The sequence below is a fragment of the Gallinula chloropus genome (assembly GCF_964237585.1).
Source record: "Gallinula chloropus genome assembly, contig: HAP1_SCAFFOLD_195, whole genome shotgun sequence".
NCBI lineage: Eukaryota > Metazoa > Chordata > Aves > Gruiformes > Rallidae > Gallinula > Gallinula chloropus.
The window spans coordinates 58,377-73,270 of NW_028168065.1; the positions used below are offsets into that span (position 1 = coordinate 58,377).

The window sequence follows — 14,894 nt, forward strand, 5'->3', positions numbered from 1 at the left end:
GTTGCATAGTCTGAATTGCCTTTTTCATCTCATCTTATGGTACTCCAACATTATTTAGGGTATGTCAGTCTTCAGACCATGCCAATATCAGAAGCTGAAGCTGAAAAAGAAGCAGGTATGCATAAGAATGAAGAGGAAAACCAGTCAATGTGTGTTTTGTGCTGCTGCTTTGAGAACTACTAGTTGCACCATCTCTCCTATCCAGCCACACACTGTTCGTAATTCATGGTGCATGTTAGAGGGTGATCTACAAAACCAGTGATTTTTAAATGCATTAATACTAGAACAAACAAACCAAAAAAGTCTCTTTATGGCAGTCATTTACCAGTTGCACAGCAGTATAGCATAGTCAAGACTCAGCTACATTTTTGCAACACAGAGGGATTTTTATAGAAATTGAAATGTGATAAATTTAAAAGACATTATTTTATTTAAAAATATTTGCCAAATTACTTATCAACGTAATTTTTCTCTTGTTTTCTAAACATATTAGAAACCAAATCCAATGCCACTAGACATTTTGCATTAAAGGAAAAGGGTGAAAACACTTCAGGGAGGAAATGTGAAGTGAGAAAGATACAATCAGGAAGTGGGTGTGGAGCATCATATCACAATGCATCATCTCTTATCTCTCAAAAGGCAGAAAAGTCAGCTTAATGCACCTATAATCTGTTTGTCTTCAGATCTGTATTTTGCATCCCCAATATTTTCAATCTTTAAGCATGATTTGAAGACTAAAAACTGTCCTTTCTTTCATCTTCAGGTTCACACATACTTTTCCATTTCTGTAGTTCCTGAGAATCATTTATCTGCCATACTTCAGCAAAGCACTTCAGCCTTTTCCTGGAAAAAAGGGGGGTGGGGGGCAAACAAATATCAGTCAGAATGTGGAAGTATTTTTAAATTAAACACATCAAACCTTGAAAGCCCTATAGTCTTATGCAAAATTTTATACACAGTCAAAACCAGCAGTTTGCACAGTTTAAAATGTTATGTGATCTTTAAACAATTATTTAACATTTCCAAACATATTTATTCCAGCTCTGTCAGTCAACAATTTAATTTTATAGCTAACTTCAGAGCACTAGAAACACTGATGAGATGAAATAGAACACTGAGCAAGAGCAAAGGCAACAAACAGCATTGTAGTTTGCACTGTTTAATTTTCAGCATTCAATTCCAACAAATGTGCATTAGTAGAACCATAAAGAGATATTTTCAATATAAATGAGTAGACACATCCTTCTGTGTTCTTTTTTTAATACTTTTTGATTTAAAAAGAGCTGACACAAATAACAACAGGATGTTTAAAATAGGTTAATACATTCCTGATGACAAAGATGTCAAGACTGGATGGAATTACACAGTGGATTTTCTTAAATAAAATGAATGTGTTTTAAAAACTAAGACAAGACAGCTAGCCTGTGGGTATTGTTACACCACAAGTATACTGCTACGAAGAGGTCTGAGTTTTATTCCCAAGTTCATGATAATTTTTATTTCCTACCACTGATATGTCATACCAAATTCTGAATTTGTTAATGCCTCTTTTGAGGAGAAGGTATAGGAAAATACTCTGGCATTTAGATGACATCATGGTAATAAGGGAAAATAAACAGGAATATACAAAAGCAAGTATTTCTATAATGACCTACACGGGAGAACTGGAAAAATTAATACAATCATTTATACTCTTTGAAGTCATTGGACATAATAGTTGTTTGTTGGGATTTTTTTTTACTTTGTCATTGACTTGAGCTCCAGGTTTATACAGCTGCATGAAGTTCCCTACAAAGTGTGTGCAAAAGGTCTCCAGGGAAGGAATAACCTGCTACAGGTCAAATCTGATGAATTACCAACTGATGTGCCTTGGATGTCCCTTGTCCCTCACCCCCTGTGTAGCTCACTGTCCTTAAAGGGAGAAGAGAAAGCGTCAAACATCACATGGTGTAAGCTAGTCTCAGAGGCAGCAGGTTACCCACATCTGATGGACTGACCCCAGCCCCCATCCTCTTGTGTTGCTGGGGGAAGAGGGAGAGAAATGGGGGGTGGAGTTGAGCCTGGGAAGATGGGAGGGGTGGGGTTTTAAGATTTGGTTTGATTTCTCATTACCCTGCCCTGTTTCAGTTGGGTAATAAATAGGTGCATTTTATTCCATGTTGAGTCTGTTGTGCCCTTGGTGCTGATTGTGGAATGGTCTCTCCCTGTCCTCATCTCACTTCTGAGACTCTCATTATATCTCCTCTCCCCTGCCTAGCTGAGAAGGGGAGTGACAGAGCGACTTTGGTGGGTGTCTGGCCTCCAGCCAGGGCCAAACCACCACAAGTACAGAAGCAAATTCTATACCAAAATCTAAAATAGAGACAATCGCTTACCTACCTATTCAAAAGCTGAACAACTGGGCACAATTAAGTCCCTTAATTAAAACTGGCTGGTCAGCCCTCATGCTACCCCTCCATGGGCACTGTAAATCAATCTTCTAATGACATCACTGGATAGTAGTTTTACTGCCCACAGGTTGGAGACACACTAGAACTCTGTGCCCTGTCCAAGTAATATGCTAGCATGATTTTCACAGAACAAAGTAATACAAGCTAAATGTACATATAGTATTATTTTGCATCTTAATTTTATCACACAGTAACACTACCCTTCCAGCTCATACTCTCACCTTTCTGGAAAACATTTTTTTTCCTTGATTTTAGAACCCCACATAACAACAGAGTCAAGTCACTGCTAGTAATTTGTTGTTTTACTTTTGTCAATTATGGGCTATTATTTCCAATTAACAGAAGCCACCACATTATTTTTCCCACAAACTGTCATGTATCATCAAAAGAATTATTTTGCTTTTTGAAAAAGGGATAAAAACTGGTGTTAAGCACTAAGCACTGTTCAGTTTCAAAAGAACTGCTTGCACCTACAAATAATTAGTACTCAAAATTTTCTCATACAAAATTATTCTGTCAGGATTAGTTACAACCACCAGGCAACAAGGATGTTAATTTATTATATTCCTGAAGGTTTACTGATAGGACTGCCACTGAAAACAACAATAACAAAAAATTCAGTGGAAATTAAAATGAATGCTCGCACATACTTATATCTAAACTATATATATAATGTTACAGGTTTTATAGAGGTGATACTATTTGACACACATAAGAATTTTCATAACTAGTCTCTATATAAAGTGCATAAGCTCCTAAATGAAAAGTGGTTAGCAGAAAGATATTAAAACGCCCAAACTTTCAGTAAATTTTTGTGTGTTGTGTCGGGGAGTGGGAGGAGGAGGTAAACAAAATAAATTATAAATTATTAATACTTTAATTAAATCATAAATACTTAATTTTTTAAGTTAAACTGAAGAATATTCATCTATATTGTATTATGCAAATACAAGTTCCACGGAGAATAATATCCTTTCCAAATTAAATATATTAATATTTTCACTATCACTGGTAGAACAGAAGAGATACTAGATGTGAGTTATATTCTAAATATTAAATATATGTTTAAATATTTTCTCTGAAAACAGAGAAAATACATACATGAAAGCATACATTACGTATTTAGCATAAGAAAAAGACCCCCCACAGTTTATTCCTAATGTTAGCTCAACATGCATTTAGTTTTTTCCAATCCTGTTTCAGAGAGCAGCAATTAACCTCTGACATAGTATCTACCTTTTAAATCTAAAGCTTTGATTGAAAGAGATAGCACGATTTCCCTAAGATTTTTTTTTTTTTGAGGTTTGTTTCACTGTCTTCCCTGAAAAGTAGAGGAGGGTAGCTGAAGTAGTTCTTACTGTACATTTTTTAATGCATACTGTGTGAAATGTTCTTAAATTCATAGCTGAATATTCATTGAGGAGAGGGGAAATCACAATTGTTCTGACCTTTTCATATTCACTATCCTCTCCAACTCCTTTGATTTGTGAGCTGCCTTCTTCAAGATTTCTTCAGGAAGATCTGCCAGTTTGGCAACATTTAGCCCATAACTCCTTGCAGAGACTCCTTTAGTGATTTGATAAAGGAAAGTGATAAATTCAGGATTCTCTTCGTGTTCAAATCCTAAAAAATAAAACCAAAATGAGAAACTATTATGTTAATAAAACACAGCAGACCAAAGACTGAAATGACAAAGACTGTGGTCTCATTGCCATTCATGCTTCAGGTATGATTTATTCTGTTTTACCTACCCATTGTGAGAATGAAAAAACTCTTAAATAGATGTTTACCTGGTGTCTTTTTTAGCAGACTTATCTCTGTGTGTCAAAAACTGTACGTCAAACTGATTAATTATGTTGCAACTGGGACACTCCATCTCATGTCTGCTAAGCAATGACAGTGTCAGTAACCTATCAGTCAAGAAGTCCATAACCACACCACATTAAAAAGCTTCCTGCCTACCAGGAGGCTGAAAGCCATAAAAAATGCTTAGAAAAAAATACAAGTTGGGATGGTGGATCCTCTGCTAGGGGGTTTTCTACAGGATGAAAAGGTACAAATGTAAAAGACATCATTATAGGTCCTATGACTCCTTCCTTTTCCTCCTAAGACATCCTTGTTGCAACTCTGCACAAGCCAGGCCTTGTGTAAAGACCAGAAACTCTACAACATCATTCACTACCATTCACTTTTCTGTTTTAAGATTGCAAGATTTTGGAACAATGGACATTTCCATAACTGATAATGACTCAAGGTGAATTGAGTTATCTAAGTCAAAGATTGGGAAAAAACATGCCATAAAACTCACCTTAAATGAAACAATTAAAATGTTAAGACAACAGAAGCTAAAGTTATAGAGTAAGAAACACAGATGCATTTTTGCTCACAGGCTATTGTGTCTCTCTGTAGCAAAACTGTAAAGACTACATATAACCTGAAGGTTCAGGTAAAATAACATTTAAGGTAGAAATGCTGAAGCAGGACATAAACGTGAAATAAGACAAAGTGAAACATAAATGATAGGGCTTTGTGGACACAGCTGTTAAGGACTAGTAAGTACTGAATGTTGGTAACATCTCAGTTGTATCATGGGATCAAAGATCAACACTCCAGTTAATGAACTTTGTGAGCAAAGGACATGCTGATGCTCATATCAATTCTTCAATATTCCTAAGAAGAATTCAGGCAAAGCAGGAAAACCAGAATACAAGCAGAATTGTCAAGCACCTGATTAAACCTGATACATCAAGAAAAAGAAAAAAAAGCAAAGGTATGGAGGGAATTCCTACATCACAAATCTGTTCTAAGTTTGGATGCCATGTGAGTAAGACACATGTAGTGGATAAACCCTGTGTGAATTTTCGAAAGGTATTTGACAAGAGCCCTGCATCAAGTGCTCCTCTGAAAACTAAGCAGCCATAATCTAAAAGGAATGCCTTTGCATTTGTATATAATTGGTTAAAAGATAGGAAACTTACAGTAACAGTCAGTTCTCACCATGAAGGGTGATCATCACTGCAGTTAGAGAGGCTCAAGGTACTTGTCAAACAAGGAAAAGGGCTAAGCAGAGGAAGTTGTTCTTCACACAATGCAGTGAAAACTGCTTACACAATAGGATGAAGATGCCAAAAGTACACATGCATACACAGAGAAACTAGACAACCTTGTTGAAAATAATAAAAATCAGAAAACCATCTAGCTCTTGAAGCCCCCAAAAGAGCAAATGTTTGCAGACAGTGAGATCTTCTAGAGAAAGAGTTAACACACATTTGATCCCTAATCCCTCCTCCCTAATCCTTTGTATTCATCTACTGTGAGTTACCAAGCTGTGTGACTCTTTTATCTGACCCAGGTTACTGATTCTTGTATTAAATGTGAAAGAGAAATGGTTGTACAGTTTTCAAGCCCTCCAAAATTTCTGTATAGGCTGATATTCTAGTGAATTTGAACATGTGACTTTCATGTTGAGGTTTAAATTACACTTCTACAGTTTCTGCCTACACCTGTTGTGTGAAAACCTCAGATGGATTTATACTGTACCTTTTTGTTCAGCACTTTCCTCCTCATTCACCAAGAAAGCCATGTGGTAATTACCAGCTTTGTCTGGATACATCTTCTCTAGCTCACAAACCGAAGGATAGTGAGTGACAAACAGTGTCAGTGACTCCACCTACAACAATGAGGTAAGGCATGTAAGAAGGTTTGGCTTAAAACAGTTATAAAACACAACACTGGTATCCTCTATCCATGCCCCTTTGCTCTGAGTCTAGACATGCTACATTTCTACAAGGAAACAGGCATCATGTCCAGTTCAGCCTAACATGGGACAGGCTGAAAAAGCATTCACAACCACATGTCAGATCAAACACTTACAACTCTAATGAAATGTTCCAGTGTAGCATAAGCAATAGCAATTCCATCATGTGTGCTAGTTCCTCTTCCCAATTCATCCAAAATTACTAGTGATCTTGAAGTTGCTTTTCTTATTATCTCAGCAGTATCTGTCAGTTCTTCCATAAAAGTACTTCGACCTTTGTAAATGTTGTCTGCTGCACCCATTCTGCATTGAGATTCAAAACAGATCAATTTATTAACTTCAAATAAATGCCAGATAATGTTGGGGAAAAAAAAAAAAAACAAACCTTCTTATAATGAAACCATTTTATTATAAATGTCATGTTGCTGATCCAAGCAGAGCAGTAAAACTAAGGCAGAACATTCACCTTCCAGAACAAGCTACTGCTTAGGAAAAAAAGCTGCAAGAGTACATGCTGCAGATGTGAGGTTACTCTAAAAGAGTGAAAGATCTATCCATGTACCATTAATAAAATATTCATGTACCATTAATAAAGGCTTGCCTGCATTCTCCAAGACTATACTGACCCTATGGGCCTCTGGGGAATGTCAGACTGTAGGAACAGCAGAGAATTTTTCTGGGCCATCAGTAATCTAAGTCCCAAGGTAAATCTGTAGACAGGAATCTCAGCATAACATGTCAACTATAGGAATTAGAGGAAAAAGATGAGGTAGACAAGGGGGTATTTCTTATCATGCAATTCTTCTACCTTCACAAACAGTAGCAGGCAGCCTGTTCTCCTAAAAAGGACCCTGGGAATTCATACCATTCAGCTCACTAGAATGGTAACAGCAAATGTAGCAGTGAAAACAAATTTTACTTCTTTGGTTTAGTGTGACCATGTAATTTGCATGTTTTATAAATGCCTACAAGACCTGAAAGTGTCAGATATTAGAATCTCCATGTAGTGATAAAGTGGACACTCAAGGTGACCGGGTATTTAAGCATCCAAACAGATACAGAAGCTAGTTTCTTCAGGCTGTAACAATATAACAATGATTTCCCCTACTTACACAGGTACACAATCTCACTATCATGTTTAAACATGTTTAAGAGAAACATTTCTCTCCTCATCCTTTTCCACAAATGTCCCTGAACTTAATGGTCTCCAAGCAGGTGAGCTTCTCTTACGCTCTGTACACATACACATGCAAACTCAGACACACAAATTCCTTCACGTTTCATACAGGTCTTTTAGCACCATTTCAAGTCAGATTCTATCTCAAATCATGAAACAGTTTTCACCTCAGAAACCGACTGGTAATCCACCCTGTTCTTCTCTTCTGCAGCTTTCCTAACCTATTCAATTAATACGCTTTCTAACTGGCAGAAAGAATTTCCTTTTCCCACATATGCTTTTCAATTACATTAACCACATTACAATACCACTTCTGAGATAGGTTATCATTAGCAATCCACGGAGTACAGCTGCAAGAACGGATTTGTTCGCTCTCATCAGCCAACAGTATAGTTACATACAAACCTCATTGATTTAAGGAAAGCTGACTCTTGGGCTTAACATATCACATTTTCAAATATAACAGCTGGCCACAACAGTATTTAAAGCCAATCAAAACCTTTAAAGAGAACCCCAAGACAGCCTTTTTTTCTCAATCTTTTGCTGCATCTCTCTAATGTAATCGCTTCTGTTGCCTACAGAAGCACTAACAAGATACTCATAATTTTATGGGGATCTCTGATTGCCAAGAGTAACTGGCTACAAATAGGCTGGACACATTAAAATTATGATTTCTGTAGGTCCTCTGGTTCCTGCCCTGGAAATTTTGTATGGTGTCATGTGTAACTCCATGACATGTGAATCTTGTGACGAACTGATCTTGGTTGGAGATGGGCAGGGCATTACCATACAACAAGCAAACAGCACTTCACTGAGTATGCACTTAAGATTGCACGAGTAGTAGGTATACTCCAACATTACTATGCTTATCACTATTAACTACAAATAAATTTACCAGAACAGCAAATACTTTTCATGTCCAAACAGTCTCTGGCTCCATAATGGGCAACTTCAACTTCATTTACAACCCTAGCATTATTACAATGTAATTTTTATTTGGCTTTTCATTACAGAGAGAACATCTAACAGGCTGTCTTTTCTGAACTTAGCATGATTACACTCAGAGTTCTCATTTCTATTTTTCTCTTGGATTGCATCAGATCCATAGAGCCCTCAAAATCATTTAGCCATTTTGCATCTTATCTGCATTCAGGAAAATAATTTTCAGAACTTCCTCACTAAATGCTCAAGATACAAACAGAAATTAGTATTATCGTTCTCTTGTTCTTAACAACAGCTGCAAAAGAAGATTTCTTTTCAGCATCTTGAAACATTCAAATCCAACTCAGGCTCATCTACAGATTTAAAAAAAAAAACAAAACAGTATGTTTCTCAATGATATAAAACCTCTGAAATATCTTCCTTTGAAAATGGATAAAATTGTTCTTTCTGCCTGTGCCCTTGACACTAGAAGGAAGAATCACACTTGTTTTTCAAATGTATCTCGTCAATAATTTTATCCAAAAAAAGTAAGAATAAATATTTTAATGTGGACGTCTGCATTTATCAAACTAACAGTTAATATGCAGCAAGGCATTGCTCCAACTGTGTGTTATTCCTGATCTAATGAAGTTTTTGATACAAAACACCTATTGCTTAAACATTTCTTCAGGTTTAAAACAGCCACTATAAATCCCACTACAGTGGGATTCAGTCGCTTTCAATTTACATTTAAATGTAGCTTGCCTCTTAAATGTTTTTATACGTCAAAACATTAAACTTTCTCCTGATGTTCAATAGAATGAAGATGATTTACCACTGTTAGCAGCTAATTTACAGTTAATACCTGGGTGCTATCCCAATGAACTTTTAGGGTAAAAATGCAAAGAGAAATGTTATAGATACTGAGCCTTAAAGCTGTCACCCCTTAAATCATCTTGTTTGTCTGCCTTTTTTCATTTGTTTTACATAGGGTCCTAAATGAAGTCTCCAAGCCTCACTTTTGCTGGCACCCTGCCTCCAATGGGGTCAGATATTTTTCTGACTTTTATATGTACACAAAAATAACTATTTGATTACATTTTAATACTGCATTCACCCTAACAATATGTCTGGTGACAATACAGTGGGATATGAGAAGAGGTATGAGTCATCCCTGAGTGATGCAGTCATGTTATGCACTGCATAATATTTATTTTCTTCCTTCTCTTAACTGAACACCCCCCCTCCACCCAAAAGAAAAACCAACAAACCAACAAAACACAAACATGTACAGGAAAATGAAGTTTACAAGAGAGTAAGGCAATCACAACAGCAAACCATCAGAGCAGGAACAATACCACCCAGCCCCACCACCTCTGCTCTATTTGTCAGCACACCAGCTGCTGGAAGCAGTGACAGTTAATACGAAAACTTCAATTTCTGCTATGGAATTTCTACTGTCTACGTTCAGAAAAATTACTGCATTCTGCCCATGACAAGTGTGCAGATATCCAATGTGGAGAGTGCCTCTTTAGTGCTGGCAAGAGATTCATCACTCCTCAGCAAATGCAATTTGGCTAGAAACCACTTTTTATAATGTCTCTTTGACAGCCAACCAAATTTCATAAAATTAAAAGCTCTTCTTCTTACAATGTTCAACACATCTATTATGTAACAGGAAAAAAAAAGGGAGGAAGCATTATCTCTTTTCATTGCTAGGTTTCAAGTGGTAAAGATTCTTGTCTATAAACTCAGAGAAAACAACAGGGAAGCAATGTTTCCAAAAATTAATTTTGGTGGGATAAGTTAGATGATATGCAGCAGCACCAGCCAGCTTTATACAAACCAGCTAGTACAACATGCTTAACCTGCATGTGACCCCTTAGAGAGAAAGACACAGATTTCCACATCCTACACTTGCAGCATTCAAAGGGTGCTTTTTCTAATCTGCTCTCCTGAGTCAGTGCCTGCACATAGTACTGACCTTCTCCAATGCCAGTGTTCATCATTCTAGGAAGTTATCCAGTGATATTTTGTTCAAGGAGGCTCTGGAGATGTAAGGAATCTTTTTAATGATACAAGCTATGATGTCACTAGAATGAAATAGTAACTTTGTACCTTTTTTCCTTGCAGCTGAAGAATTTTTATGCAGTTAGTATCCATTTAGACCTGCACTCAACAGGCAGGAACTAATATCCCTGAACTGCGTGGCCCTGAAAGTCACCTCCAAGTCTGGTGCTCTCAAGCTTTTGATCAGCTAGAAACATCTGAGGGCTTTGAGAGTCACCCCTAAAGAGCTGTTTAGAAGGAGAAAATGTAAATTGAGGCCATGGAGGCCTTCCTGTAGCTCCTTCTCACAGCATCCTGCTCTTAAAAAACCAAAGTGTCCTGGAGACAGGGAAGACTTGCAGGCTTGATGACTACCAGTGGCACAAACCAACAGAATAACACAAAACCTTATTTTGGAGCAGAGCAGAGAAGGCTCCCAGAGAACTGCAGCTGCCCTGTGCAGCAGTCCAGGGGTGAACGTGATGACTTGTAGCTTCAAACTGAGACTGCCCCAGGGTGAGAGAAGGAGGGGGCTGGGGGGGGGATGTGAGGGGGTGGGGTGGGAGGAATTCCCTAGCAGAAAAATTAATCTGAAATCCAGACACTTCCAGTTAAGTTTTTTTTCCATGCTGCCTTTCAGAAGAAGTTATCTAACATGCTATTGGTGGGGTTGATTATAAAATTAAGAGCACTGCATGGACCTCAGGTATCATATTATTCGTTTCTGTTGGGACAAATCCCTCACAGTGCTTGTGAAAACGACCACACAGCCCAAGAGCTCCCAATGGTAACAAAAAGCAACTACATAGCACTGAATAAATCCCAGAAAACAAGACTGCAAACCCGTTCCTAAAGCCTTATTTACATACCATTGACAAAATCCTGATACTATTTATTAACTATAAAATACTTAAAGCTGAAAAATAAACTTAAATGAGATGTAGAAATATGCATTTGACTTCAAAAGTTTATCTAAAATACTTACTGGAGAAAAGAAACCTAGTGCCTATTGCAGAAGAATAAACCTGATTGGTATAGAATCTCTACACAGTGCCTCTGTCATTTTCAGGTGAAAGTATTCTGGTTTCCAGCTATGGTTTACCTTCCCTGGGATCAGAACTGAAGCCAGGCTTCATCTCAGGATGCACTCAAAGTTAAATTATTTATTCAACCAGAACAATTAACATTAAAATTACTCTTTTCTCTGAGAATATCTTAAATGTAAAGTGTAGAATAGCACTCTCTCAACACCAAGAGAGAAACTCCTGTGATTCAAGAACATTGAGAAAAACAAATAAAATAAATCCTTAAGACGAATTTACAAAAAAACCCCTTCAAAATATAATTTCAAAGTTGACTGTATTTGAACAGGAATTATTAAAATAAGTAGCTTGCAGAAGAAAGGACAACCTTGTGTAGCTCCAGGCCTGGAGGTTGGTGGCCCTGCCTGTGGCAGGGGGGTTGGAGCTCTATGATCCTTGGGGTCCCTTCCAACCCAGACCAGTCTATGATTCTAGGATTAGATGGGGTCTTGCCTTAGAGGTTATCCTATTCCTTCTCTAGTTCTCTACAACATTAACACCCTACAGTTACTACTTTTCATTTTTTTTTGAAGATCTCATGAACACTGCTTGTATCCTTTCATCTTTTGCAGAAGACACTCTAACCAGCTGAAGTGTCTGCAGAAAACAAATGCCTGTGAAAGTGGGAGCACTATCTGAAGATGATGTTCATGAGAACAGAAACACTTGTTACTGGTCCTGACATGAACAGAGGAACACAACAGTAAGATAAATCCTCTGCCACTGAACCAGGTTATTGACTTTCTGCTAGGCACCTAGCAAACAACACTTACTGAGACTTCACTGGTTAGAAATTAAAAGTAAGTTTGCAAACAGGTCTGCCAAGAAAATGAAAACAGGCATCCGAATCAGAGGATTGGCAGGCTGACTACTCTGTGTCCTCTCCTACTGTGGTACCAAGAATCCCAAACACCTTTAACCAGAACAATTGTTCAGTTTTGCCCACAAAAGAAATTTGAAACCCTGAGTATTTTAGAAAGACTCCAACTGCTAACCAGAACTTAACAGTGTTTAGTATAAAAGTAGCCCAACTTGGATATCCTAACTTCTGGCTACTTGCCACATACAATGAAAATTTATCAAGTAATTCTTTAGAAGACAGCATCTGCAAATTTCTAACTGTTCACTGGCAAGAAACTAATGCTTCACACTCCCCCACAGGGTACTGGTAAATCATTCACTTCATTTCCATGAACCTCTTACTGATTCAAACTAAAACCTGACAATTAAGAACAGTAATTTACAGAGCTGTGATTACAGAATTTAAAATTATAAAAAAACCTCCTTATCCTAATCATTGTTATCAGGAGTTTTTATTTTTGTATTATTCATGGACAACTTCTAAGAAGCAAATGTGTGCAAAGTTGCGTGGATGGCAATGTAGGAAATCAGAAGATGTTACCTTATTTAGAACAGTTGTTGAAAAGCCTGACAGAACACATTATACATTTAATGTGAAATACATTTTTATTTTGTAAGTTATTGTAGACACATGGTATTCTCAGTCTCTGACAAATTAGTGAAAGCCTAAGATCACTAGGGATACACACTTTGTACTATCCTGGAAAGAAAAGTAAGTCCAAAGTCATTTTAATACTCAGTTTCATAGCATTTTGTAACCTTTTCCTCTGTCCCCCATATCACTAGCTAATTGAAACAGTCAACACAAGTAATCACTTAAATCCTCATTACCTTATAGACCTGGCCAACAGAGGCATGCTGCACAGGCAAGCACCCCAGAATGTTAAAAGAGATGTATCTAACAGGACTGGCTTTCAAGATGTGAACTGCATTGCTTTACTTGCTGAAAACCGGAGGACAGAAAAACATCCCTGGATTGCATTTAATAATTTGAAAGCTGAATTCACCTCAACAGACTGAATGGGACTCAGGTGGGACTGAGTTCAAAAGACACAATGCTGCTCTAGTCAGTACAGTCACTGAATGAGAAGAAGTTACTAATATCCTCTCATTTCTAATGCTTTACAAGGCAATAGAAATTCAGTTGTTCTTAGAATCACAGCATCAGACTGGTTTGGGTTGGAAGGGACACATTTATTTCTAATCCCCTGCTATGTGTAAGGACACCCTCCAGTAACCCAGGGTGCCCAAAGCCCCATCCAGCCTGGCCTTGAACCCTGCCAGGGATCCAGGGGCAGCCACAGCTTCTCTGGGCAGCCTGCGCCAGGCTCAGGCTCACAGGGAAGGATTTCTTACTTCTATCTAATCTAAATCTACTCTGTTTTAGTTTAAAACCATTACCCTTTGTGCTATCACTACTTGCCCTTGTAAGCTTCCTTCCAAAAGCTTACGTTACATTAATTAGTGAAGAACACCCAAGAAAGTTATTCTCCAAAATTCAGCAATGATACCCTCAATAATAAGAGAACTCCTTAAAAATACCTGTCACCTAAGGAACATAAATTACACACAGTTAATCTGGCAGATTTCTGCTTAATTCTAAATCTTTCCATTGTATTTTTAAAACTGGACTTGCTTGAGTGAGTTCACTTTGTCCATCCCACATTACACACAACCTTACAGGAGCTGGCTCTCAAGGCACAAGAGTCAAGCCCTCAGAGGAACAGGGAGTCTGGTAGCAGGAGGAGGATGCAATAGCTTAAATTCCACGCTCAAACATGCCAAACACATCAATGGACTGCTTTCCACAGGTCCATCAGCTTTTACATTTACTCAAACACAGAACTAAGCATTTCTTTTTCTTGCCCTGAGTGAGAAAGGTATGACTTGTTCCTGTACAGAGGCACCAAACTGAGGTTTCCCTACTGCAGTGTCTCCTGAGGGACAGATCTGCCAGCACTGACAGAGAGCACAGCAGAAGGCCAGTGCAAGGTGGAGAAGTTTATGAAAGCTGCATTAAGCAACTGAAGCTCCAAACAAGTTTACCCCAATTTTCCTACAGGAAACCATTAACACTGTATAAATGTTGTTGATGGTCACAAGGGAAAGAACAGATTAAGAGTACAATCATTTTGCTGAAGGTTAAATTACAAGCAGAGATATCCAAATTAGGGTGTTCACTTGTGAGCTGACAATATTAGCCCAAAGAAGCTGAAAAAATGGAGACAAAGAAAAACTCATCCCTAAAATATGCACAGGTTTACACTTGCTACTCTTGGATTCCAGGGAGGGAACTCGAGGTAATTAAGTTAATGTGCATATGTAGCTGAAGGATTGAGGCCAAGGGGGGATTAAAAGGCAGAAACTATAGTAACAGACTAGGGACAACAGCTGAAGTATTCAGTGCAAGTGAACTTTTCCCCTTTAAACCTGTGGACGCTATGGAAAATCCAATTCGAATTGTGACTAGGTTAAATCATATCAGGGGAGAGTTTTAGAAAGATAAATACCACTGTTCAGTGTCAGAGTTTCAACTTGACTGTTAAGAGAGCTGGTCAGCTTCACAGTCAAATTTTTGTTTGTCCCCCCTCCCCCTT

The 14,894-nt window shown here is 37.9% G+C and overlaps 1 protein-coding gene across 1 annotated transcript in view; it reads right to left on the minus strand.

Moving 5' to 3' along the window:
• Positions 1–734: 734 nt before the first annotated feature.
• Positions 735–14,894, minus strand: part of LOC311204842 (DNA mismatch repair protein Msh3-like) — a gene marked incomplete at both ends in the record, with an annotated part of 50,437 nt that continues 36,277 nt past the window's right edge. Inside the window, 4 exons of the mRNA XM_084281183.1 lie at positions 735–843; positions 3,899–4,073; positions 5,991–6,120; positions 6,324–6,510. Coding sequence (XP_084137309.1) covers positions 735–843; positions 3,899–4,073; positions 5,991–6,120; positions 6,324–6,510 — 601 coding nt within the window. The remainder of the gene's footprint in view (positions 844–3,898; positions 4,074–5,990; positions 6,121–6,323; positions 6,511–14,894) is intronic.